Source organism: Hemiscyllium ocellatum, chromosome 23 (assembly GCF_020745735.1).
Source record: "Hemiscyllium ocellatum isolate sHemOce1 chromosome 23, sHemOce1.pat.X.cur, whole genome shotgun sequence".
NCBI classification, from domain to species: Eukaryota; Metazoa; Chordata; class Chondrichthyes; order Orectolobiformes; family Hemiscylliidae; genus Hemiscyllium; species Hemiscyllium ocellatum.
The window spans coordinates 45746938-45771058 of NC_083423.1; the positions used below are offsets into that span (position 1 = coordinate 45746938).

Consider the following 24121-nt stretch of genomic DNA (forward strand, 5'->3'; position numbering starts at 1 on the left):
GAAGGCAGTTAAGAGTCAACTACAGTTCTGTATGTCTGGAGTCACATGTAAGCCAGACCAGTTAAGGATGGGTGTTTTCTTCCCTAAAGGACATTAGTGAACCAGCTGGATTTTTCTGATCATCAACAATGGATCTACAACCATCATGAGGCTCTTAATTCCAGATTTTTATGGTGGAATGTAGAATGATATAGAATCCCTACAGTATGCAAACTGGCCCTTTGGTTCAACAAGTCCACACCGACCCTCCGAAGAATAAACCACCCAGACTCATTCCCCTACTGCTCTACATTTACCCCAGACTAATATGCCTAACCTACAGATCCCTGAACACTATGGGCAATTTTAACATGACCAATTAACCTAACCTGTACATCTTTGGATTGTGGGAGAAAACCCACACAGGCATGGGGAGGATGTGCAAACGCCACACAGACAGTTGCCTGAGGTGGTAATCAAACCAAGGTCCCTGGCACTGTGAAACAACAGTGCTAACCACTGAGCCATCGTGCCACCCGATAATATCAGTTTAATTTCTGGATTAATAATACAACTAGGCCATCACCTTCCCAATGATATTTGATTTATGGCTTTGCCACTTCTGGCAAAAATACTTGATTCTTTAGTGTCTCCAAGTTACTCAGCCTCCCAGGTTTGAGACCTTTTTAGCACACTCACACAGAGGTTCCAAGAGCTTCTGCATACGTATGCTGATTACAACTTGTGATATGTTAACTGCTTTTGCTGGTGGCATTGTTTCCAGCTCAAACGTTCTGATGTCTCATGGACAAATTTTTTTTTTGAATAATAAGACAATTGAGCACTTTACAATTAATGCAAGTTCTTAAAAGTCCTTTCTAAACAAACATTCTTAAAAACAGTTACAAATGTTGTGGTTCTGTTCGCCGAGCTGGGAGTTTTTCTTGCAAATGTTTTGTCCCCTTTCTAGGTGACATCTTCAGTGCTTGGGAGCCTCCTGTGAAGCGCTTCTGTGCTGATTCCTCTGGCATTTATAATGGTTTGAATCTGCCGCTTCCGGTTGTCAGTTGCTGTCCGCTGCAGTGGCCGGTATATAGGGTCTAGGTCGATGTGTCTGTTGATCGAATTCGTGGATGAGTGCCATGCTTCTAGGAATTCCCTGGCTGTTCTCTGTTTGGCCTGTCCTATAATAGTGGTGTTGTCCCAATCGAATTCATGTTGTTTGTCATCTGAGTGTATGGCTACTAGGGATAGCTGGTCGTGTCGTTTCGTGGTTAGTTGGTGTTCGTGGATGCGGGTTGTTAGCTATCTTCCTGTTTGTCCGATGTAGTGTTTTGTGCAGTCCTTGCATGGGATTTTGTAAACTACATTGGTTTTGCTGCTGCTGGGTATCGGGTCCTTTGTCCTGGTAAGTTGTTGTCTGAGAGTGGCTGTTGGTTTGTGTGCTGTTATGAGTCCTAATGGTCGCAGCAGTCTGCTGGACATACATAACAGACAACAGGACGCTGAACCTATTAACAAAGACGGCATACTTAAACTACTGGACCTGTGCCTCACAACACACTTCACATTCAACAACCAGATATATGAACAAATCAACGGCACACCCATGGGCTCACCGATCTCCGGACTCATAGCAGAAGCAGTAATGCAAAGGTTAGAAAAAACAGTTTTAATGCAATTACAACCCAAACTATGGGTCAGATACGTGGACGACACCTTTGTAATCATTAAAAACACAGAAATATAGAACACACACCGGATCATCAACGCCACACTCACAGGAATCCGATTCACGAGAGAGGAAGAAAAGGACAACCAGCTCCCATTCCTGGACGTGATGGTACAAAGAACACCGAACGGAGGATTCACCACAAAGGTATACAGAAAAGCCACACACAGAGACCAAGTCCTGAACTATGAAAGCAACAACCCCAACACACACAAACGAAGTTGCATCAGGACGTTATTCAAAAGGGCCACCTGACACTGCAGCACACCTGAACTACAAAAAGAGGAAGAAGAAAACCTATACAAGGTATTCAGCAAAAACGGATACCCGCGCAATTTCATTAACAGATGCCTCAGGGAAAGACAACGAAATTAGGACATGCCACAACCCAAAGGACTGGCCACACTCCCATACATCAGGAGCATTTCTGAACTGACAGCCAGACTGCTGTGACCAATAGGACTCATAACAGCACACAAACCAACAGCCACTCTCAGACAACAGCTCACCAGGACAAAGGACCCGATACCCGGCAGCAGCAAAACCAATGTAGTTTACAAAATCCCATGCAAGGACTGCACAAAACACTACATAGGACAAACAGGAAGATATCTAACAACCCGCATCCACGAACACCAACTGGCCACGAAACGACACGACCAGCTATCCCTAGTAGCCATACACTCGGATGACAAACAACATGAATTCGATTGGGACAACACCACTATTATAGGACAGGCCAAACAGAGAACAGCCAGGGAATTCCTAGAAGCATGGCACTCATCCACGAATTCGATCAACAGACACATCGACCTAGACCCTATATACCGGCCACTGCAGCGGACAGCAACTGACAACCGGAAGCGGCAGATTCAAACCAGTATAAATGCCAGAGGAATCAGCACAGAAGCGCTTCACAGGAGGCTCCCAAGCACTGAAGATGTCACCTAGAAAGGGGACGAAACGTTTGCAAGAAAAACTCCCAGCTCGGCGAACAGAACCACAACAACGAGCACCCGAGCTACAAATCTTCTCACAAACTTTGAACAATTACAAATTCCACAAAGATTTTAAAGAAATTGCTTTTCTCGTTGACTAGTCTGCTACCTGATTAAATGTTAATACAAGTTTATTTGCATAGTAGTGGATAAAATTATGTTCAAGTTAGAAGCCACTTTGTCTAACGTGGATGGTGAGGAAATGCTTAGAGAAATTGTACATAGTATACTGTCTTAATCAGATAATCAAAGATTATCACGTGATGTAGAAGAGAATAGCCAGAACTTACAAAATGACTAATATCATCGTTTGAGTAAGAACAAAATATATAGATGACAGTATCTAGTGTTAAAATATACACCAGCAAAAACTAACTTTATTGTAACAAAAATTGCAGCGACAATTTTGCCAGCAACAAAGTTCCACTTACAGTCATGCAATGTACAACAAAATAAATAGTTTTAGATGTTGGGTAAAGGATAAATGATGGCCAGGTCACTGTAGATACCTTCATTGAGCCAAATTATGCAACTGGATTGAAAACAGGCTCAGAAATAGTGATGATAATTTAGAAAAGCTCTGGCAAGAGAGCATAGAATTCCAAAGAGTTTGTTCTGGATCTTCACTCCATTTTAAATATAGACAATATGGAGAATGGCAGGGAAATAATAAAATCTCCTCACTACAACAAGCTAGGCCTAGATTTCTTCTGATTTACAGTTAAAACACAAAACAAATAGCTCTATTGATCCAATGACTGGTGTCAAGAAAACTAAAAACATTAGGGAAAATCAGAACACTGCACCAACATTTTCTCTCTGGTTAGCAGCCAGATAACAAAAGCATTGATTGGCTGTGATTATAAAAAGCAGAAGAGCAAATAGATTTGGGGATTAATGATAGACAGGAAATGAAGTTATCCAGCCAACATGAAACTAATATTAGCAGACCACCAAGAACTTGTCTCACAAGATATGTAACTAAAAGTCAGAACAAATATTCAAACTTTATATCGATCATTGGTTACTGTGGGAGAGAGGTTAATAGTGTGTTATAGGCCAGAGCAGACCCCCTCAAAACATTTCAAGAAAGTAGCCCAGACTCTAATTTTGCCAGGTGCTTTAAGTAGGCAGGTAAACCAGATATTCCAGGAGGGATGAAGTTGGTCAAACCACGTAAGTTTAAACAATACAGAATATACTAACAAGGCAACTGAATGAAACATATACAAAAGAGAACAGAATTCTGAACACCTTAACCTATCTGAAAAGTGAACAGATCATCCCAAATTAATGATGCTGTTCCAAATACTTGCAACAATCCCTTGGCATAAAATGTAAAATCAAACACAGGATCTTGTAGGAGAGATGTCAAAGAGAGAGAGGAGGATCAGTCTTGACCTGCTTCTTTGGGTCCAGCAGCTTTTTCAACAGCCTGACTGCTTTTAGTGAATAGCCAGACTGCAAAAACCAAACCAAACCAGAGGAAAGCTGAGCTGGGAGAACTGGCCGCTTCCCTTTCATTCCTGATGAAGGGCTTTTCCCCGAAATGTCCATTTTCCTGCTCCTTGGATGCTGCCTGACCTGCTGTGCTTTTCCAGCACCTCTCTCATCTAAACTCCCCTTTCATTGTACAAGTTTTTTTGTTTCACTTAAAAGCCTTATGCTTGAGGTAGTATCTATTAGCTATAATAAAATTGGTCCTAAAACCATCCAAGCCCAGACTTTTTGGAACCTGTAGTCTTATCACCTCCTGAAAAGGAAAAGAAGGACAACATAACCTTGTTAAAAGGTGCAGCATCATCACACCTCCACCCTTAAAAAAACCAACATCCAAAAATGGTTACATTTTAAAACCCTTTAATCTGAAATAGTTAGTACTCTACAGCACACATATACAATACATTGACAATAATCATGCAAACATGCGCTACTTTTATTTTCAGTCTGCTTTACTCCGGCCACTGATTGCCTCAGTTTCTCATTCACGTCTCGACAATGCTTCGGCAATCACATTTTCTTGACTTGCCACAATTTTCAAATTGAATGGGTGTAACAACAAGCTCCATCTAAACAGTCTGGCGTTTTGTCCTTAAATTTCTTACAAACTTCAATGGGTTATGATCAGTGCATATGATGGTCTTAGATATGTTACTGGTAATATAAACATTGAAATGTTGTAACACCAACACCAAGCCCAAAGTCTCCTTCTCAACTGTCAAATATTTCTAATGAACGTTCAATTTTGCTGGAGAAATACCTTATGGGTCTTTTTAACTTCTCGTCATTTTCCTGCAAGAGCACAGCACTGACACCCACATCACTTGCATCAATAGCCACCTTGAATGGCTTTGCGTAATTAGATGTGGCTAATACTGGATCAGTGGTTAACAGCTTTCAGGCTGTAAAATGCCTTCTGACAGTCCACTGAAACTTCTTGCTTTTCTTTAGCAATTCAGTGAGTGGAGCAGCCACACTGCTAAAATTTGGAGTGAATTTTTGATACTGTAGGAACTGTAGTACTGCTCTTTTTGTCGATGGTATTATAACTTTGTCTTTGCAGCCCATGGGGCCTTTTGTCCATGTCCAATAACATGCCTTATGAAGGTGACTTGGACTTCAGTAAATTCACTTTTAGTGAGGTTTATCACCAAGTTAGAGACAAAGAAAACTGCAGATGCTGGAATCCAAAATAGATAGGCAGGAGACTGGAAGAACACAGCAAGCCAGGAAGCATCAGGTGGTGGGGAAAAAAAAGTATCAACGTTTCAGTTGTAACCCTGGGTAACATCTGAAATGTCAACTTCTCCACCTCCTGATGCTGCCCGGCTTGTTGGTTTATCACCAATCTTAGTTTCCGAAGTCGTTCAAACAAGTCTGATAAATGTTATAAGTGTTCCCTCTGTGCACGTGATTAAAAATCACCATGTAATCTACATTTACGACAGAGATGGGTAATTTGGCATTGATCTTATTGGTAGATCTCAAATGTGGCTGGCACATTTTTCATACCAAGTGGTATGACTTTAAAATGACAGTCCATTCGGCGGTACAAAAGCCACCTCTTCATTAGGTGATTGTGGAACTGGAAGAGGCAGCGCTTCAAAAGCTAGTGCTTTCAAATGTACCTGTTGGACTATGACCTGATGATGTGTGATTTTTACCTTTGTCCACATTCTCAACAGTTTTCCAAACAAAATTGGATATGCAACAGTCTTTGTAACTGCATTGACTTTGTGATAGTTCACATACAACCACTGGGTACCATCTGATTTTGGCACAATTACGATGGGAGAGCTCCCGTCACTGCAACTCACTTTGGTTGTGTCACCTTGGAGCTTGCATTCAATCTCCTTTTGAACTTGTGCCAACTTTAGAAGGTTATGCCTGTAAGGATGTTGCTTAATTGGAGCAGCATCTCCTATATCTACATCATGCATAATTAACTTTGTACTTCCAAGCTTATTTCCACATATCTCCCCATGTGATAGTAAATAACTCTTATAAAAAATTAAAATCTTTTGATTTTCCACTGGAAGGTAACCCAATAATTTATCCCAATTTAATTTGAGGCATGTCCAATTCAGAATCCTCTGAAAGTGGTTCTTCCTTCTGTTGTAACCAATAACAGTCTCTTTTGACTTTCCTTCCCATCAAAATACCTTTTAAGCATATTCTCATGACATACCCTGTGAGATTTCTTTCTGTCTGTAGGTCTTATCAAATAGTTCACCTTACTCCATTCCCTTTCAATTTGTTAAGGTCCACTAAATCTTGCTTTTAAAAGGTGCATCTATAACCAAAAGTAACATGAACACCTTATCCCTAATAGCAAAATTACAAGTTTTTGATTTCTTATCTGCTTCCTGTTTCATTGTATGCGGTGATACTTTTACATGCTGTCTTGCCAACTCCCCTGCTCTATTTAACTGTTCCTGAAAATTTGACAGTCTAATTCTGACTTACCAATTTCTCAATCAACTTTTAAGCAGTCCTCTCACTTCATGCCCAAAATGTAATTCAAATGGACTGAATTTGGTTGATTCATTTGGTGCATCTCTGATCACGAAAAGCACAAACGGAATTCCCTTACCCCAATTACCTGGATAGTCTTGACTATAAGCCCTGATGTCTGATGCCACCTTTCTAGTGCTCGTTGTGACTCTGGATGGTATCCAGTAGGTTTGAAATGTTTTATTCCTAAGCTGTCCATAACAAGCTTGAATAACTTCAAAGTTTGACCCTTGAACTGATTGTATCTCGGTGGGTAGTCCGTATCTAGAGAAAATGGAGTAATTCCTCGACAATCCTTTTAGCTGTGATATTACATAATGAAAGGCCTCTGGAAATCGAGTGAACACATTATTATTGTTAACAAATACTGATTCTTACTTCCTGTTTTAGGTAGGAGCTCTACATAATCAATTAAGACACTTGTAAAAGGTTCCTCAAATGCAGGAATTGCTACTAAAGGTCTAGGTTTTATTACTGCCTGTGGTTTTCTGATTATCTGACATGTATGACATCTGGTAAAATACAAGCACATCCTTGTGCAGTCCAGGAATGTAAAAAATATTTGTATTTTAGCTGGAGTTTTTTTCACTCCTCAATGATCCCCTAGGGATAACTCATGTGCCACCTGCAACAATTCCTTTGATAACCCACTGGCAATACAATTTGATGAACTTCTGCCCATTTCTCATCTGTCTGGATACATGGCAGTCTCCATTTCCTCATTAAGACAATTTTTAAGATAACATTCAAGGATATATTCAGGTTCTTTTTCTGCGTGTGCCTTGTGATACAATTCCTTTAAAATTTTAATCTTTCTGCTATAACTCAGTTAATTTATCTGAGCGGAAGATGTATGCTTTGTCATCTATCTGCTCCTGGTTTATGCCAACCATCTGATGAAACAGTATCTCTGCTAATTCCACTTCAACCTTAACATACTCTTTGATCTCTCCTGCTTCAAACTAGTGACTTTGTGATCACGTTTCCACAGTTAGGAAAAATCCCAGGACGTGTCCTGCAATAGTTCAGTTGTCTGAGCTTCCACGGGCTTTTCAACCATAGTAGGTAGCACTCCTACTGTGAACCAGCTATTTCATTAGCAAGGAAAAATTATATTCCTGGAGCGGAGTGTTGTCCAGTACTCCTAACACGACTTCTCCACTCTTCACTGGACACTTTAACCTCACTTTACATAATACAGCACTTCTTGGCTCATCGTGAATTTCCATTACTTGTACTATTTCTGACGATAGGTCATTCAAAAGTACATCTCTCATCTTTCAACACCACAGATTGAGGGGATCCTGCATCTTTTAATATTGTAACCTCTATCTGCTGCTCCTGACCAAAGTGAATAAACTTTACCTTCACGGATATATGGCTTAAGATGATCAGGCACTTCCTCCTTAACCAATCTCCGACCAGCTTATACACTCTGGTGCAGCTTTTTAGCCTCCACTATGCTTTCCATTACCACTCCAATGACATTCATTAGCTTATTCTGTTTTTCTACATCTGACTTTCCAGTACTTTTCCTAACCCACCAACGTCGTGATTTCATTGACCTACTTTATTGCAGTGAAAACTCACTGGAGCTTTTCAACTTCTCTTTCTCCTTCAAGGGTTTCCTTTTCACTCTGATAAGTTATCCTTATGATCTTCACCAAGATCTACCTTTCTGTTCCCACTTGTGAATTACGTTTTTCCTCAATTTCTATCCTTCATGGATTGAAATTGATTTTGGAAGCCAATCTTTGATTTATGGCCCAACTCAATCAGCAGCCATTTCAGCTACTAACCTTGCTGTTTTAACTCTGCTCTTCCATATTGGTTCTCAATACTTCAGGGAGTGAATTTTTGAACCCCAAAATTGTCTAAGAGTATCATAGGTTTGCTCTATTTTTAATACCTTTATCCACCTATCAAAATTACTTCATCTGATCTTTTCAGACTCAATGTAGATTTGACTAGGGTCCCTTCTTAGATTCCTGAAAGATTGTCTGCAGGCTTTTCATCCAAGATGCCTCCTCTGATAGTGATGTGACTACCTCACTAGCTCTATCAACAAAACCAACATGGTCACTAGCCACCTCTTCAAATTAGATGAAAAAAGCTTCCACATCCTTCTCATCAAATTTAGGCAATACTTGAATATATTTAAACTGTTTCTCATGAGGCCTTTGGCTATCATGGGTTGGTTCATCCTCACTAAGCTTATCTTCAGCCTTCAACTCCATCCTTTTCAGCTGACTTTCCTGTCTAGGTGCAACTTTCTGAAGTTCAAACACTTTTCTGTTTTTAACCTTAATTCAAGTTGTTAAATTTCTGTTGCCCTACCCTTGTCTTTTGCCTCTCTGACTCAAACTGCTTCATTTCCAATTGAATTTTAGCCATCTCTAAAGATTTGTGGTGGTGTTTCCAGCAACTTTAAATACTGAGTTATTGCTGTAATTATCTCTCCTTTCTTTATGGAAGGAGGCAGCTCCAACCCCAGCGTGTCTACTAATTCCAGCAACTTGGCTTTATTCATCCTTTGCAAAACCCCCAAAGTCACTTCTTCCACACCCAGAAAACTCTTGGTGACTAAAAGAGCATTGCTGTCACAAGCATCACTTAAACCAACCAATTTCAACACCAAGAATAAAATACAGTAACACCTACCATTTGTTGCCTTCAAGTCCAACAACCCTAATCCCATTTTGAAACTAAAGAACAAATCCCACAAAAGAGACCTCAATCTGTTATGGATCAGGCCAGACCGCCTCAAAACATTTCAAGAAAGTAGCCCAGACCCTAACTGAGCCAGTCATTTTAAGCAGGTGGGTAACACAAATTCCATGAGGGATACAGTTGGTCAAACAACATTTGTTTAAAACAAAACAAGATTTATTTAAAATGTTACCCAAAGAAACACAAGAGAGAACAGAATACTGAATCACTTAATATCCAAAAACCCAAATCATCCCAAATTAATGCTGTTCCAAATACTTGCAACAATCCCCATATACACCTCTTGGCACAGTGTCTTACAGGAGAGAGAGAGAAAGAGAGGAGAAACAGAGAGAGAAGGAGCAGCCTGGCCCTGCTTCTTTGAGTCCAGTAGCTTTTTAAACTGTGTGACTGCTTTCAGCAAATAGCCAGACTGCCAAAACCAAATCAAACCAGAGAAAAGCTGAGCTGGGAGAACTAGCCACTCACCTTTCATTATACAAGTGTTTTTAAACATTTAAAAGCCTTTTGCCCAAGGTCATATCTATTAGCTATAATCAATTTGGCCCTAAAACCCATCCAAACTCAGATGTTTCAGAATATGTATTTTTTACAAGCTCCTAAAAACAAACAAGCACAACATTACCTTGTTAAAGGAACAGCATCATCACTAGAGTTTGCAATATTGTTTGTCCTGATTTGTCCCAAGAACATTGATATATTTGACACCTTCGGAATAACTGAATAGAGCCACAATAGGGGCTGGGGGTGTAGGGGAGGGATGTGAACAGAGTCACAATAAAAGTGATTATCTAGTGATCAGGGAGAGAGCATCTCCCAGCTCAAAGAACACAAAGAGCTTCATGCTGTCCAACCCACTCACTGGCCAACATGAAAGCTTGCAAAATAGTTTTAACTTGTCTTCTGAGCTTTTTTCTCAGGTGTGCTCAAGTGGGGAATTTGATTCTGTTTCTTCTCCCAGTCACCTGCTTGAGCCCCTACTTAATATTATTGATTGGATGATATTATCAGACCTTATCCTTGTATTGAAATGAGGACTCCAATTAATTTCCTGTCCACCCACTCAAAACAATGGGTCAAACATAGGGAAGTGATAGGAACAAAGCAGCAACAGTGGGGTCACTGACACCGATATTTCATTGTTCTTCCACCAAATGAGGGTTGTTAAACTCAGGGCACATCACACTGGTCAGAATTAACTACTGGATATGGAATTATTTAGGTGATAGTTTAGAGATTTATCTTGAGTGTTAAGCTAATGAATTTCAAATGTGTTTTTTGTAACCTTTGCAATTGATGAAAGAGTGCATTGTCTGTGAAATAAATAGGTTTAGACATCAATTGATCTCTATTTCATATGTTCCTCAATTAGGAACAGGGTCAAATTTATATACTCCAAGAGCAGCCATTTTGTTGGTTACTCTGTTTGAGATTATCAACATATTCCTAATTCATTTTGGCAAGACATTTCACAACAGTCCAAAGGTGTGTAGGTTAGGTGAACTGGCCAAGCTAAATTGCCCGTAGTGTTCAGGAATATGTAGGTTAAGTGTATTAGTTAGGGGAAATGTAGAGTAATAGGGTAGGGGGATGGGTCTGGATGAGATACTCTTCAAGAGGGTTGGTGTGGCCAAATGACCTGTTTCCACACTGTAGGGATTCTATGAACATCAGAATGTCCTGAAACACTTTGTTTAAAATATCATCATCACTGTGGTGTAAACAATACAGTGGCCAATTTCAATATAGCAAGGTCCTACCAATGTAAATATGATAATGAATACATCCTGCAGCTGTATGTGCAGTTAGTTGAAGGATAAATATTGGCTAGTACACCAGGGAGAAATCTACTTCTATTTTCAATTTAAAAAGTGTGAAATTTCTTCTATCCAGACAAAAAGATATTTTGTGTCCTTTGCAAAGATGGTACCTCTGACAATTCAGCATGCCCTCATTAATGCACTGCAGCACCAGCCTGAATTGCAGGCTCAAGTTTTAGAGTAGAGTTTGAACATACAACATCCTGATTCAAAGGCAAGATTGTTACCACTGAACCCTAGATGATACTAATTGGAGAACCCATGCCTTTGAAAAGGTTTCACTCTCTATTTTCTCTGTGGTTTTGTATCTTTAGGATTTGAGTTTTTACTGTGCAGTTATTTCACAAAAGGTTGAGCCAATAAATGTGGATAATATTTGGATTTAATATCTTGATTTAATATTAATATTATGGATTGGATGATATTGTCAGACCTTATCCTTGCATTTGAATCAGGATTCCAATTAATTTCCTGCTCATCCACTCAAAGCCATATAAATAAGATTAAATATAGAGAAGAACACTTCTGTCCCTTCATTTTCTGGACTTCATTTATTGAATACAAAAGTGTCATCCAATCCCGTTGCATGTTTATGGAGAAATTGACTGCCACAATGGGTATGAGTAGTGCATATTAGAAAATCATATATACTCAGTCAGAGTTTACTGAATTATATTATGGAAAATTATTGGTTGTTGATGCAAAATTTCTTTATGCAAGTAGCCACAAAGTTCTACTATAAAAATTCTCACAAAGAAATTAAAATATTGCAATTTCGATTTTGTGCCTTTAAATATATTTGAAGACGGGATAATCAAACATCAATGGCTTTTCTTTCAATGAGTACGACAGCATTTTTCTCTCTAAAAATATGTGCATTCTGAATATAATTGCATTGTGGCCCAATAATTTATACTAGATTAGAGTGGTGCTGGAAAAGCACAGTAGGTCAGGCAGCATCCAAGGAGCAGGAAAATCAACGTTTCGGGCAAAAGCCCTTCATCAGGAATACAGGCAGGGTGTCTGCAGAGTGGAGAGATAAATGAGAGGGGGATGGGGATGGGGAGAAAGTAGCATAGAGTACAATAAGTGAATGGAGATGGGGATGGAGGTGATAGGTCAGAGACAAGGGTGGGGGAAAGTGGCAAAGAGTACAATGGGTGAATGGGGGTGGGGATGAAGGTGATAGGTCAAAGAGGAAGGTGGAGTGGATAGGTGGAAAGGAAAATAGGCAGGTAGGACAGGTCATGGGGACGGTGCTGAGCTGGAAGGTTGGAACTGGGGTGAGGTGGGGGAAGGGGAAATGAGGAAGCTGGTGAAGTCCACATTGATGCCCTGTAGTTGAAGTGTTCTGAGGCGGAAGATGAGGCGTTCTTCCTCCAGACACCACCGAGGGAGCGGCGGTGGAGGAGACCCAGGACCTGCATATCCTTGGCAGAATGGGAGGGGGAGTTGAAATGTTGGGCCATGGGGTGGTGGGGTCGATTGGTGCGGGTGTCCCGGAGATGTTCACTAAAGTGCTCTGCTAGGAGGCGTCCAGTCTCCCCAATGTAGAGGAGACCGCATCAGGAGCAACGGATACAATAAATGATATCGGTGGATGTGCAGGTAAAACTTTGATGGATGTGGAAGGCTCCTTTAGGGCCTTGGATAGAGGTGAGGGAGGAGGTGTGGGTGCAGGTTTTGCAATTCCTACGGCGGCAGGGGAAGGTGCCAGGACGGGAGGGTGGGTTGTTGGAGGGCGTGGACCTGACCAGATAGTCACGGAGGGAAAGTGGAAAGGGGTGGGGAGGAAATATATCCCTGGTGGTGGGGTCCATTTGGAGCCGGCGGATCTGCTGTTTACAGGCCTGGTAGCTTGCCATCAGTTTTACTTTTGATTTATTTATTGAAGCTCACTTCTTTTAGTGTGATTAAATAATTATTCATTTTGTATCGTTAAAGCCAAGAAAAGCCAAAGTTCCGATCGCTCGCAGAATCCTACTTAAGGTAAGAATTTGACATGTTTGCTGCAATTCCACAATCGAAAGATATTCTGTTTAACAAAGAAATAGATACCTCTACTAAGAATAATACATCTTACCATGCATCTGAATTCCTGTCATGATGGGCTTTGCACCACTCAGCTAGTATTTAAATTGTAGCAATACTTAACGTTGACAATAAAAATTCCAGAAGATTTGATCTCCCGTTTACTACGAGGTAACTTCAATGTTGGTATACATGAATTGTCACTATATCATTTGATCTAACACTAAAACAGTCACCTTGCGGACAATGACTGAAAGTCAGGTTAGATTACTATTCCAATAATAGATAGAAGCCACAGTTATAGAACTCACACAGTTTATTTACACATAATGAACACATCCTTATGAATATCTTGCTATACTCTTGGTGGTTATATATCCAAATATAACAATTTTGAAAATTAGTGAAAGCACACCAACAGTTTCAATGATGTTGATGTAATGTGACAACAGATGCTGCACCATCGGCATGAAAACATCAGTTATTTGATACTCTGGCTGCCATTGAGGGACCAAAATGTTATGAGTCTTACAATCTTATACTCCACAACCACCTGATGAAGGAGCAATGCTCCGAAAGCTAGTGCTTCCAAATAAAGCTGTTGGGCTATCACCTGGTGTTGTGTCATTTTTTAACAATGCTTACTGTAGCTGTTTAAAGTTGAAAATGTCTATAGGGGTAGTGTGCCGAATGTTTTGCAGACATTATGGCTTCCAGAAAAAAAAACTGCTCCCAAACCTGGGTGCAGTAGTAGCCAATGCCTGGAATACATGAAACTTGGAGCAGAGAGAGAACAGTAGTCATACAGAACAGGAACAACTATTGGAAGAGGGAGATAAAGGAAAGGGAACAGACCACTCAGTAGGAGGCCATATTTCCCTAGAGAGTTCAGAGACTGATTGTCTTGTCTGAACCTTGGCAAAGAATAATGTGTCAGATGTCTACACCTCAATAAAAGTATCCTAATTGAACTCTGCCACTTGATGCTGCCACAAATGCAACCTCAAAGCATGATCGGGGACATCATTTTCAATGGCTATGAAGATGACCATAGTGATTAACTTTCGCTTACAGACTCTTTTCAGATTGGTGTTGGAGATGTTTGCAAATCGCGTAGTTTATCCCATACTACTTGGAAGGTACAATTCTAGACAGGGATGAGGAAAGAAAGAAATGGGCGGTACGGTGACTCAGTGGTTAGCACTACTGCCTCACAGTGCCGGGGACCTGGGTTTGATTCTAGCCTCAGGCGACTGTCTGTGTGGAGTTTGCACATTCTCCCCATGTCTGGGTTTCCTCCGGGTGCTCTGGTTTCCTCCCACAATCCAAAGGTATGCAGGTTAGGTGGATTGACCATGCTAAATTGCCCATAGTGTTCAGGGATGTGTAGGTTAGGTGCATTAGTCAGGGGTAAAAACAATAGGGTCAGGGAATAGGTCTGGGTGGGTTACTCTTCAAAGGGTCAGTGTGGACTTGTTGGGCCGAAGGGCCTGTTTCCACACTGTAGGGATTCTAATTCTAAGAGATCTCAAAATACTAATACACCAGTCACTAAACATTCCACCACAAGTCAGCAATGTGAGAGAATAAAGCAAACCAAAAGTTGATTCATTTCTATAGAGATAAAACTGAAAATATTGAAGTGAAGCTAGACTTGAATCACACACCATTTGGATTGTGAGGGAGTAGAATCATTTTGATCCACTGTATTTCTCAGGATTGCCATGAGGTTCCTGTGAAGCTCAGCACCCTGCACCACAGGAATCATAAAATTCTCACAAAGCTGGGTTCTGGCTTCTGAGGCAGGACAAGAAAGAATTAAGTGCATTGAGCTTTCTTGGAATAAAGAGTCTTAGTCACCTACACAAACAGGTGATGGCTAACTATGGGGTGTTGCATATCTTGTTAATTCCAGTATGGAAGCCAACACATACAATAATTCATCACCAAACACCTTCACAAAGACTGGAAATGCTATCCTTGCCCTGTTTTGAGGTGCCAGATTTCAGTAAATGTTTTCTTATTGAGGGCAGGTATCTAACCAATCATGACTGTGCTCAGGTGCAGTTTGAGGTTTTTTTTTCCCTTTGCTGAGTATGACTTCCTGCTTAGAATCTTTCAGTTCTTCTGTTTCCTCATGTGTGAAATCTTTAAAGTTAAGAAGTTCTTCCACACCTGGCACACTGCTCCTTATGGACTTTATGAACTTTAAAGGCATTTTGTAAAACTTTTAGAATTGCAGAAACCACCAGTAGAAATCAATCAGCAAACAGCCTGGAGCTAGTTGATGATCCTCTTCAATAGCTGTTGTAAGTATGTTCAACTTTGCGAGGTTACGTAGGACATTAGCTGGAGTTTTGAGCTTCAAAATAGCAATGCTGGCATAAAATCAGCATTAGATATTGACGTCACTATCTGCCTACTCTACTTACATCTGGCAGATAGTCTCTGCATATGCACAAATGTGATCACCAAAATGCTGTTTGGCACAAGTTACTTGAGAAGTGACTGCCATAGATTTGAAACCAAAACAGCACTCATAGAGTTGAAGAAACAAACTCTAAAAAAACTAAAGTTTATGCTTTTATAATTCAAGCTGTAGATTTCTCAATATTCATTCATTAGTACTGGAGAAAAAGAACCATGGGTATATGAAAAGCCAAAGAAAGTATCTACAGTTAGAAGGAACAAACTTGGTGAAATGTTTTATGGGGATGCAGTGACCAAGTCAATTGAAAAAAATGACCATCCTCAATTCATATAGGACTGCCCATATAAATACTGGCCAAAAGAGCAAGTCAGAGGCGAGGAATCCTGCACCAAGTAACTCACCCCCTGACTCCCCAAAGCTTGTCTACTACCTACAAAGTACAAATCAACAGTGTGATGAAATATTCCCACTTGCCTGGATGATTCAGCCTCCAACAACACTCAAGAAGCTTGACATGATTCAAGCCAAAGTAGTTTTGACTGGCACCACATTCACAAACATTCGCTCCCTCCTTCCTCAATGCTCAGTACAGCAATGTGTAATATCCACAAGATGCATGTAGAAATTCACCAAAGCTTTGTAGCAGCGTCCAGACCCACAATGGCTACCAATTAGAATAGCAAGAGCAGCAGATACATGAGAAGACCACCAATTTCAAATTACCTGAGCCACTCCTTATCCTGAGTTGGAAATATATCGCTGTTCCTTCACTGTCAATGGGTCAAAATCTTAAACTCCTTTTCTAATGTCATTGTGCTTCTTCTTACAGCACACTGACTGTAGTTGTTCAATGAGGCAGCTCACCACAATCTTCTCAAGGGTAACTAGGGATGGGCAATAAATGCTTGTGCATTTAGTCAGTGGCACCCATATCCCATGAATGAATATAATATTAGAGAAAGTAGTTCATTGAATTTAAAGTAATGAACAAAGAGATATTCAGATTGTTCAAAAGACCACTGTCACATATCCTAAACCCACCTCATCAAGTTATTCCAACATGTTACAATTCACAGAGGAACACCATACTCTTCAGAGTTAATTTGAAAATACACTGCACCCCCATCCAAATCTCACCAGAAAAACTAATCTTAAATGTTCCCAGTTCTTCTTCCTATCCAATTTGTTTAAATACAATTTTCTTCTTCAATACCTGTGTTAATTTGATACAGTCCTTGGCACAAGTGTTAAGCTGGCTATCATTGTCCTGTTTCAGTTACTGTAGAAAGGCAATCTTCCTTCCAACTCCCACTGAATTAATGATGCAACTCTTCTTCCGCTCTCAATTTACATTCACTGTCCAAGTGGATTTAAAGTTAAACCCTGTGGGATCTCTTGCCATTCTGATACTGCCTGGCTATTGATGTTCACTATCAAGAAGCTTGACTTGTTCACCCAACTCATGGACACCTTATGAAGATATGCGTATTAGAAGGCTCACTGATTGACTATGAGGTCAGGACAGTTTTAATAGTCCGCACTAACTGAGGAATCTGCCATGGACAGACTGACCAGCAAAATTTGTCAGACTACAAGTGGAGACTTCAAGAGAATAGTACAAAACATCCCTTTGTGGGGCCAAAACAAGCAGGAATGATATTTGAAGGCCCGATAAGGAAACATTGTGCATCACTCATCCTGAATTCTGCTCATATTTCCATATTTCTGATGGCAGCCTTGCAGCTACCTCTTTATATACCCTTTACTGAAAGTGTAAGCAGTTGGCCAGAATTGGAATTGATACCTGTTACAATAGATCTCACTTCTGAGGTTGACGCCTGCCTTTTCCCTGATTTCCACTGAAAGTTAAAATCTTCTTTCAAGCTTCTTCCTTCTCTCTCCTAAAAGATCATAATTTCGATTTCATTTTTTCTTCCCTTCAATATTAACCATTTCTGCTTTGCATCCATTGCCAGCTCTTTAGCTCCCATTTCTTGTATTTTAATGCTCCTGCCTTCCCCTTCATTTTCCCCAGAAAACTTCCTTTCACTGCTATCCAATCTGTCCTCCATTATTATCTACTGCTCCATTATTTTAATCAAACTCCTTTTTAACTACCACCCATCCCCATTCTTTTGTCTCTATTTTCTCTTTCAAAGCTCATCAATTTGTCCTTTGTTGTGCAGTCTCGTCCCTTCTTCCATTAGGATGATATCTGCTTTGCTCCTCTTGCCATAGATTTTTCACTCTCTTTTCCTCCATGCTATACTTCCTAATGCCTCCCTTATCATCCTTCACTCTTACCCCTCTTCTTGTCACTCCTCTTCATTCTGGTATTCATGCCTCTGCATCCACTCCTGCAAAATACTAATGGTAATGGTAACATAGCTCCATTGATAATGACTAAGATGCTATCTCTGGAAATTGGAGACAGAATCTCCCATTTATACACATGTAGGGTATACGCATTACCTCCCATTTAGGATTAGGATGCAATGATTTTCACTCTTCATGGTAAATATGTTAAAATTCATCATTTGAAAGTAATTGGATCTGCTGCAACATTGGCTGAGTTGGTGACTTTCATTTATCAGCATTGTATTTATGACCCTGTTCAATTTATGATAGATCTTGCATACAAATATTAATGCTTCTCAAAGTAGTTTTAATGGCTAACATGCAAATTACTGTCCAGTGGTAAATCAAACCAATAATTTTAAGAAATCAAGTTACCTAAAGAGAAAACCCTTTTAAAATTGGTATTTAAAATGTATTTGCAAATCTTTGGGACCTCTGAATCTTTCTCAACATATTCCATTGTATTTTATGTGTAGAAATTGATGCTTGCAAATGCATGCAAGCAACTGGAAAAAGAAAAGAGCGAGCGAGATACTGAGAAAAGTCGTATGCTTAACGAGTGTGTGCCACAATTTAACACGTCAAGTCTTTCAATTCAGGAACTTCAGGTAAACTACATTGGTTGGAATTAATAACAATGTAAAAAATGTTGAATAAAATTGAAATCTTCAGTAGTCGGTCAGTTCCTCTGCAATGATTTAAGATTAAACAGCTTGAACGTAGTGTGCGTCTCAGAAATTAGTGAATACAGAAACTTTAATTTTTTTTCACCAGTACAGTTAATTTAACACCAGCCCAATTTCTGCACCTATTACCATTGGATATTAGAAGTATCAACTTTAAACTAGATCAATGTATTGTCATGATCACAGCTATTATTATTGAACAAGTTTGATCCTGGTCTGAAATCTGGCCTGATAGATAATTTTTAAAAATTGATTTCCATGAACACAGATATTATAGATTTAGTTTTCAGCAGTTTATCTCACAAAATAAATGATGATAAAAACAAAATAAGCAAAAATATTATGTAAAATGCGCAGTTAAATCTTTCAAAACATTTGGCAAGAATATAATCCAATTAAGGCTGAAACACTTGTGTAGATCCCAAAAGCACTCCTTTACGGGTTCAAAAATGCTCCTTCAAAAATTCCCAAAACATCTGCACAGTACTCACACCAGGGAGAATTTCTTTCTCTATCACTCTATCAGCTTAATTTAACTGTGACTTCCAACTCCCAGTTTAGAGAATCTGCATGCACTTGAGCTTAATTTTCTTTGGTTTCAGAGAACCCCATCAGGATTTATCCAAACACTTCTGATCTGAAACTTTTATTGAATCCTTATTCTAAAGTAATTTTTAAAAAATAAAACAAGTCTAATTATCTTTTGCCTTTCTTCAGAGCAACTGCTTTACGAACCCTGCAGAACTGCCCAATGTGAAACTAAAATCAAATGCTTTCTCTCCAAGCTGTTTGGTGTTGCTAATTCTAACAAAGTCTAGAATCTTCCACCAGAAAACACACTGTACCACATCGTGTACTTTATTCACACATAAACTCTTCTAATATAAATAAAAATTCATTAGTTCTTGGGGCTATATCACTCAAACTACTTTAAAAGAAGTCACCATGGCTGCAGAACTCTTTATAAGCTAATAATTAAACCACTCAGACACACAGAAAGCCCATATGTCTCTAGTTTAAAATTCAAAAATATATATCCTGAGAGATAGTATCATCAACTCAATTGCTACTATTCCCCCCAGACTGTGTACAGCCATTGATGTGCAGGAAAATTGATTTAATGATAACAACAGGATTAGTAAAACCCTGTGAAATATTTGTCTGTATCCCCATTGCATTTATTGGGTCGTGGAAGGAGATAGCCCTCTCCAATCTGTCACCAATTTGTACAGTATCAGCATTAGTATTCAAAGAGGAAACATAAGCTGCCTTTCTGACCGCCACAGCTACCTAGAATTTGGTATTAAGATCTTTTCCATCAGAGGATGTCAGGTTCTCTGTTCACACAGAACTTGCTGCACAGGTTGAAAATTAACTTCTAGCATCTACATACCTGATTGATTTTTTAATGGATTGATCCATAAGATCTTCAGTTTCCTCAGCTGAAGAATGATATCTTCTAACTTCTGAGCAGCACTGTTTTCCTCTTCATGTTCCACTCACATTTGCCATTTACTCTGATATACTTACCTCTGTCTTATTTGTCTAATGTACCCCTATGTCTCCTGGCAATTGTTTTTGCGTTGTAACTTTAGAGGGAGATAGTGATGAAGTGCTGGCAGCTTCCTCAGCTTTTGCTTCCTCAGGTGCATCGAGAAGAAGCAAATGGGATAGTTTACAATGGTTATGAAGGAGAAGGACTCATATGTTATTTTCAATAGAAATACTACGAAGATATTAAGATCTAAATTGCAGATATCTATATTCTACCTTGTATGATCAAAGCAGAAAGCAAACAAAACTGCATGAGGAATTTGCAATTGGTATCTACACTTTTATTTTCCCTTCCTCAATTCCCATCCCAGGATCACCAAGGAGACCTTAGAGAGCAGGTTCATAGCTCATTGAAAGTGGAATTGCAAGTAGATAGGGTAGTGAAGAAGGTGTTTGGTACACTTTCCTTTATTGGTCAGAGTACTGAGTACAGGAGTTGGGAGGTCATGTTGCAGCTGTACAGGACATCGGTTAGGCCACTGTTGAATATTGCATGCAATTCTGGTCTCCTTCCTATCGGAAAGATGTTGTGAAACTTGAAAGAGTTCAGAAAAGATTTACAAAGATGTTGCCAGGGTTGGAGGATTTGAGCTATAGGGAGAGACTGAACAGGCTTGGGCTGTTTTCCCTGGAGCATCGGAGGCTGAGGGGTGACCTTATAGAGGTTTACAAAATTATGAGGGGCATGGATAGGATAAATAGACAAAGTCTTTTTCCTTGGATTGGGGAATCCAGAACTAGAGGGCATAGGTTTAGGGTGAGAGGAGAAAGATATAAAAAAGACCTAAGAGGCAACTTCTTCAAGCAGAGAGTGGTACGTGTATGGAATGATCTGCCAGAGGAAGTGGTAGAGGCTGGTACAATTGCAATATTTAAGAGGCATTTGTATGGGTATATGAATAAGAAGTGTTTGGAGGGATATGGGCCGGTTGCTGGCAGTTGGGACTAGATTGGGTTGGGATATCTGGTCGGCACAGATGGGTTGGACCGAAGGTTCTGTTTCCATGCTGTACATCTCTATGACTTTATATAGGGTTAAAGGATAAAGCTCAGGGCAGTTACCATCTACTTGTCCTGGCTTTTAAGGAATGACTTTTGTTCTGATCCCAGATGGTGGTAGTACTGGACAAGTCAGATCACAGCACCCCAACCTAGTTTGATGGATCATATGATTAATCTTTCAGTTTGTTATTGTGGTGGGTAGTCACCGAAATATATTCACACACGGTTGCTGATGTTGCTTAACAACAGAACATATGAAAGACCAAAATGAAAGTGATATCTAGACATAAGACAGTTGGAAACTTACTAACACAAACAGAAAAATAAAATTTTAACCTATTTCCTAACATTTGAAAGATGAAGTCGCCATAGCCCAAGCCATACACTGTACCCCAACACTATAGTTCTATAGATATTCAAGTCCAGAGAACTATCACTCCAATCTCAACTCTTTAATTATTAAACTGACTGTTCCCAAAGAATGCTGAGACAATTCTGCAGTGTTTTTCAGAGTCGGCTGATATGAGCCTTCTACAACTCTGATGGTCTAAATGCTATGACCTCAAGCAATTTGAAAACTTTGTCCAAGCTCTCCCAGTGTTGACACTGCACTTTGGTTAGTGTGACTGACTCCCTTGATCCAAGACCTGATTCTCCTGCTAGGAGAAAACTGCTCTCTCTCCTGAAATGAAGTCACGATTTTTCTGATCTAAAGTCAAAAGCTAACTTAACAGCCTACTCGTCTGTTTGTAAAACTCAGCACATTAGTAATTCTATCCATTAACATCATAAGTGTCCCATCAAACATGTGACTTCTTGGAAATGATGTATTTAGGTCACTGTTCAAAATTACTTACTGAACTTCTAAAAACGAACTTCACAGAAACTTTGATGTGATTTTATTTTAAAATCCAAATCTGAAATAATTATATTTTTGTGCACTACATAGCTTTCATCTTAATTCTCTCTGAAAAAGAATTTGAGGGTGACTGAGATGTAATTAATCCCTGGTATCAGTATGAAGATTAGAATGGATGTGATAGGTGCCATATTTTTGGTGGAGGGGAAGGACACAGAAATGAGTGAACGAAGAAGACCTTTCAAGTAAAAACAGGGGCTATATAGTGCTCCTTGCTACTTTACTGGCATGGATGTTGAGAGGACGTAGCATTGAGGGAACCAAAAGTAAATGTAAGTTGCAAACACGTTAACATGAGTTCTTGGAAGGTGAAAACGTCCCCTCTTACTTTGCCAGAACAAACTATGTCATTAACTTTGAACAGCATTACATGCAGTCATCAAGATGGCAGGGGATGTCCTGGCTATTTCCTGCCATTGCTGCTGTTCTGTTTTCCTTGTAGGATGGTTTTGCAGAATTTCTCCCTCCTCCTGCTGGCTGACTTAAGGAGAAACACTTCTATTTAAAGTCATGCTTCCTGCAGACTAAACCAACACAGGACCTATTGAAAATCCAAAATATCAAACAACTTTTATTTTTCTGCAGATGAGTCAAACTGAACTTGAAATGTTAATTCTATTTCCCTCTCCACAGATGCTGCCAGACCTGTTGAGTTTCTTCAGCATTTTCTGCTTATTTCTGATTTCAAGCATCCAGAGTTTTGCTTTTAATTTTTATTGATAACTTGAGAGACAATGTCTATTTGACAACTTATTTGCATGAAAGAAAACTCTTTATATTCAGCATTTTAAGTGGTCCCTTCTAGTGATTACTGGATTGCCTTGGGGTGAGGTTCTCTTAGCAAACTATCAGAATGATCTCAGAATTTCTAGCAAGACATTCTGTGCAAGAAATTCCATTTTTGTAAAACATTAAAACAAATAGCAACTGTAACAACAATGCTACAGATCATCAATGCTTGTGGAGAATTTGGGTCATGATGTACAAGAAGATTATGCGGTAGGAATTCTTTGTTTTCCATTTACAAGAATAACTTGGACATGGTCCCAAGAGAAACTAAATTGAAATGTGATAATAATACCAAATTAAGACTTATAGAAAACTATGAAGACATATACAAGAAATTGGGAGAACATTAACAAATTAATAAAGGAGACATACACAGTTCAATACAAAAATGCTGACGGCACACTGCTGGGAAAAAGAACAATAAAGAAATAGTTGTCTAAATGTTAAGTTTTAAAAATGGTGGAAAAGACTTAGGTTTTAGAAACACAAATATTTAACGGTGAGAATGCACACAAAAAAAGGCCTAAAGAAGCAAATGGTATATTGAGTTTTATGTAGAGTCCATTGAATTTGAACTTGCACAAGTCACAAATGATTATACAACTGGAGTACTGGATTAAGGTTTTTGAGATCCCATTATTTCAAAAAGCATATTAAAACAATGGAAGGGTACAAAACTTCACTGGAATAAGAACAGAAATGGGAAATTATGGACCAAAGAGTGGCAGATGGAGTTTAATTTAGATAAATGTGTGGTGTAACATTTCAGGGAGGGACTCATACAGTAAGTACTTGGGGAGTAGTGCCTTGGCGTGCAAGTGTATATTTCCTTGAAAGTGGAGTCAGAGGTAGACAGGTTGGTTAAGAAGGTATTTGGCAAGCTTGCCTTCATTGGTTAGTATAGGAGTTGGAACATTATGTTGCGGATATACAGGACATTGGTGAGGGTACATTTAAAATGCTGCCTATAATTCTGGTTATGCCTCTACAGGTTTAACTTAGGAGGGTACAGAAAAGATTTACAAGGGTGTTGCCAGTACTAGGGGTTTGAGCTATAGGGAAAGGCTGAATAGCTGGG

General features: G+C 39.5%; 1 protein-coding gene across 1 annotated transcript in view; it reads left to right on the top strand.

Moving 5' to 3' along the window:
- The window catches only part of LOC132826620 (troponin I, slow skeletal muscle-like), a 38857-nt gene that overhangs the window by 7013 nt on the left and 7723 nt on the right, over positions 1-24121 (top strand). Inside the window, exons 4-5 of the mRNA XM_060842576.1 lie at positions 13218-13262; positions 18570-18701. Coding sequence (XP_060698559.1) covers positions 13218-13262; positions 18570-18701 — 177 coding nt within the window. The remainder of the gene's footprint in view (positions 1-13217; positions 13263-18569; positions 18702-24121) is intronic.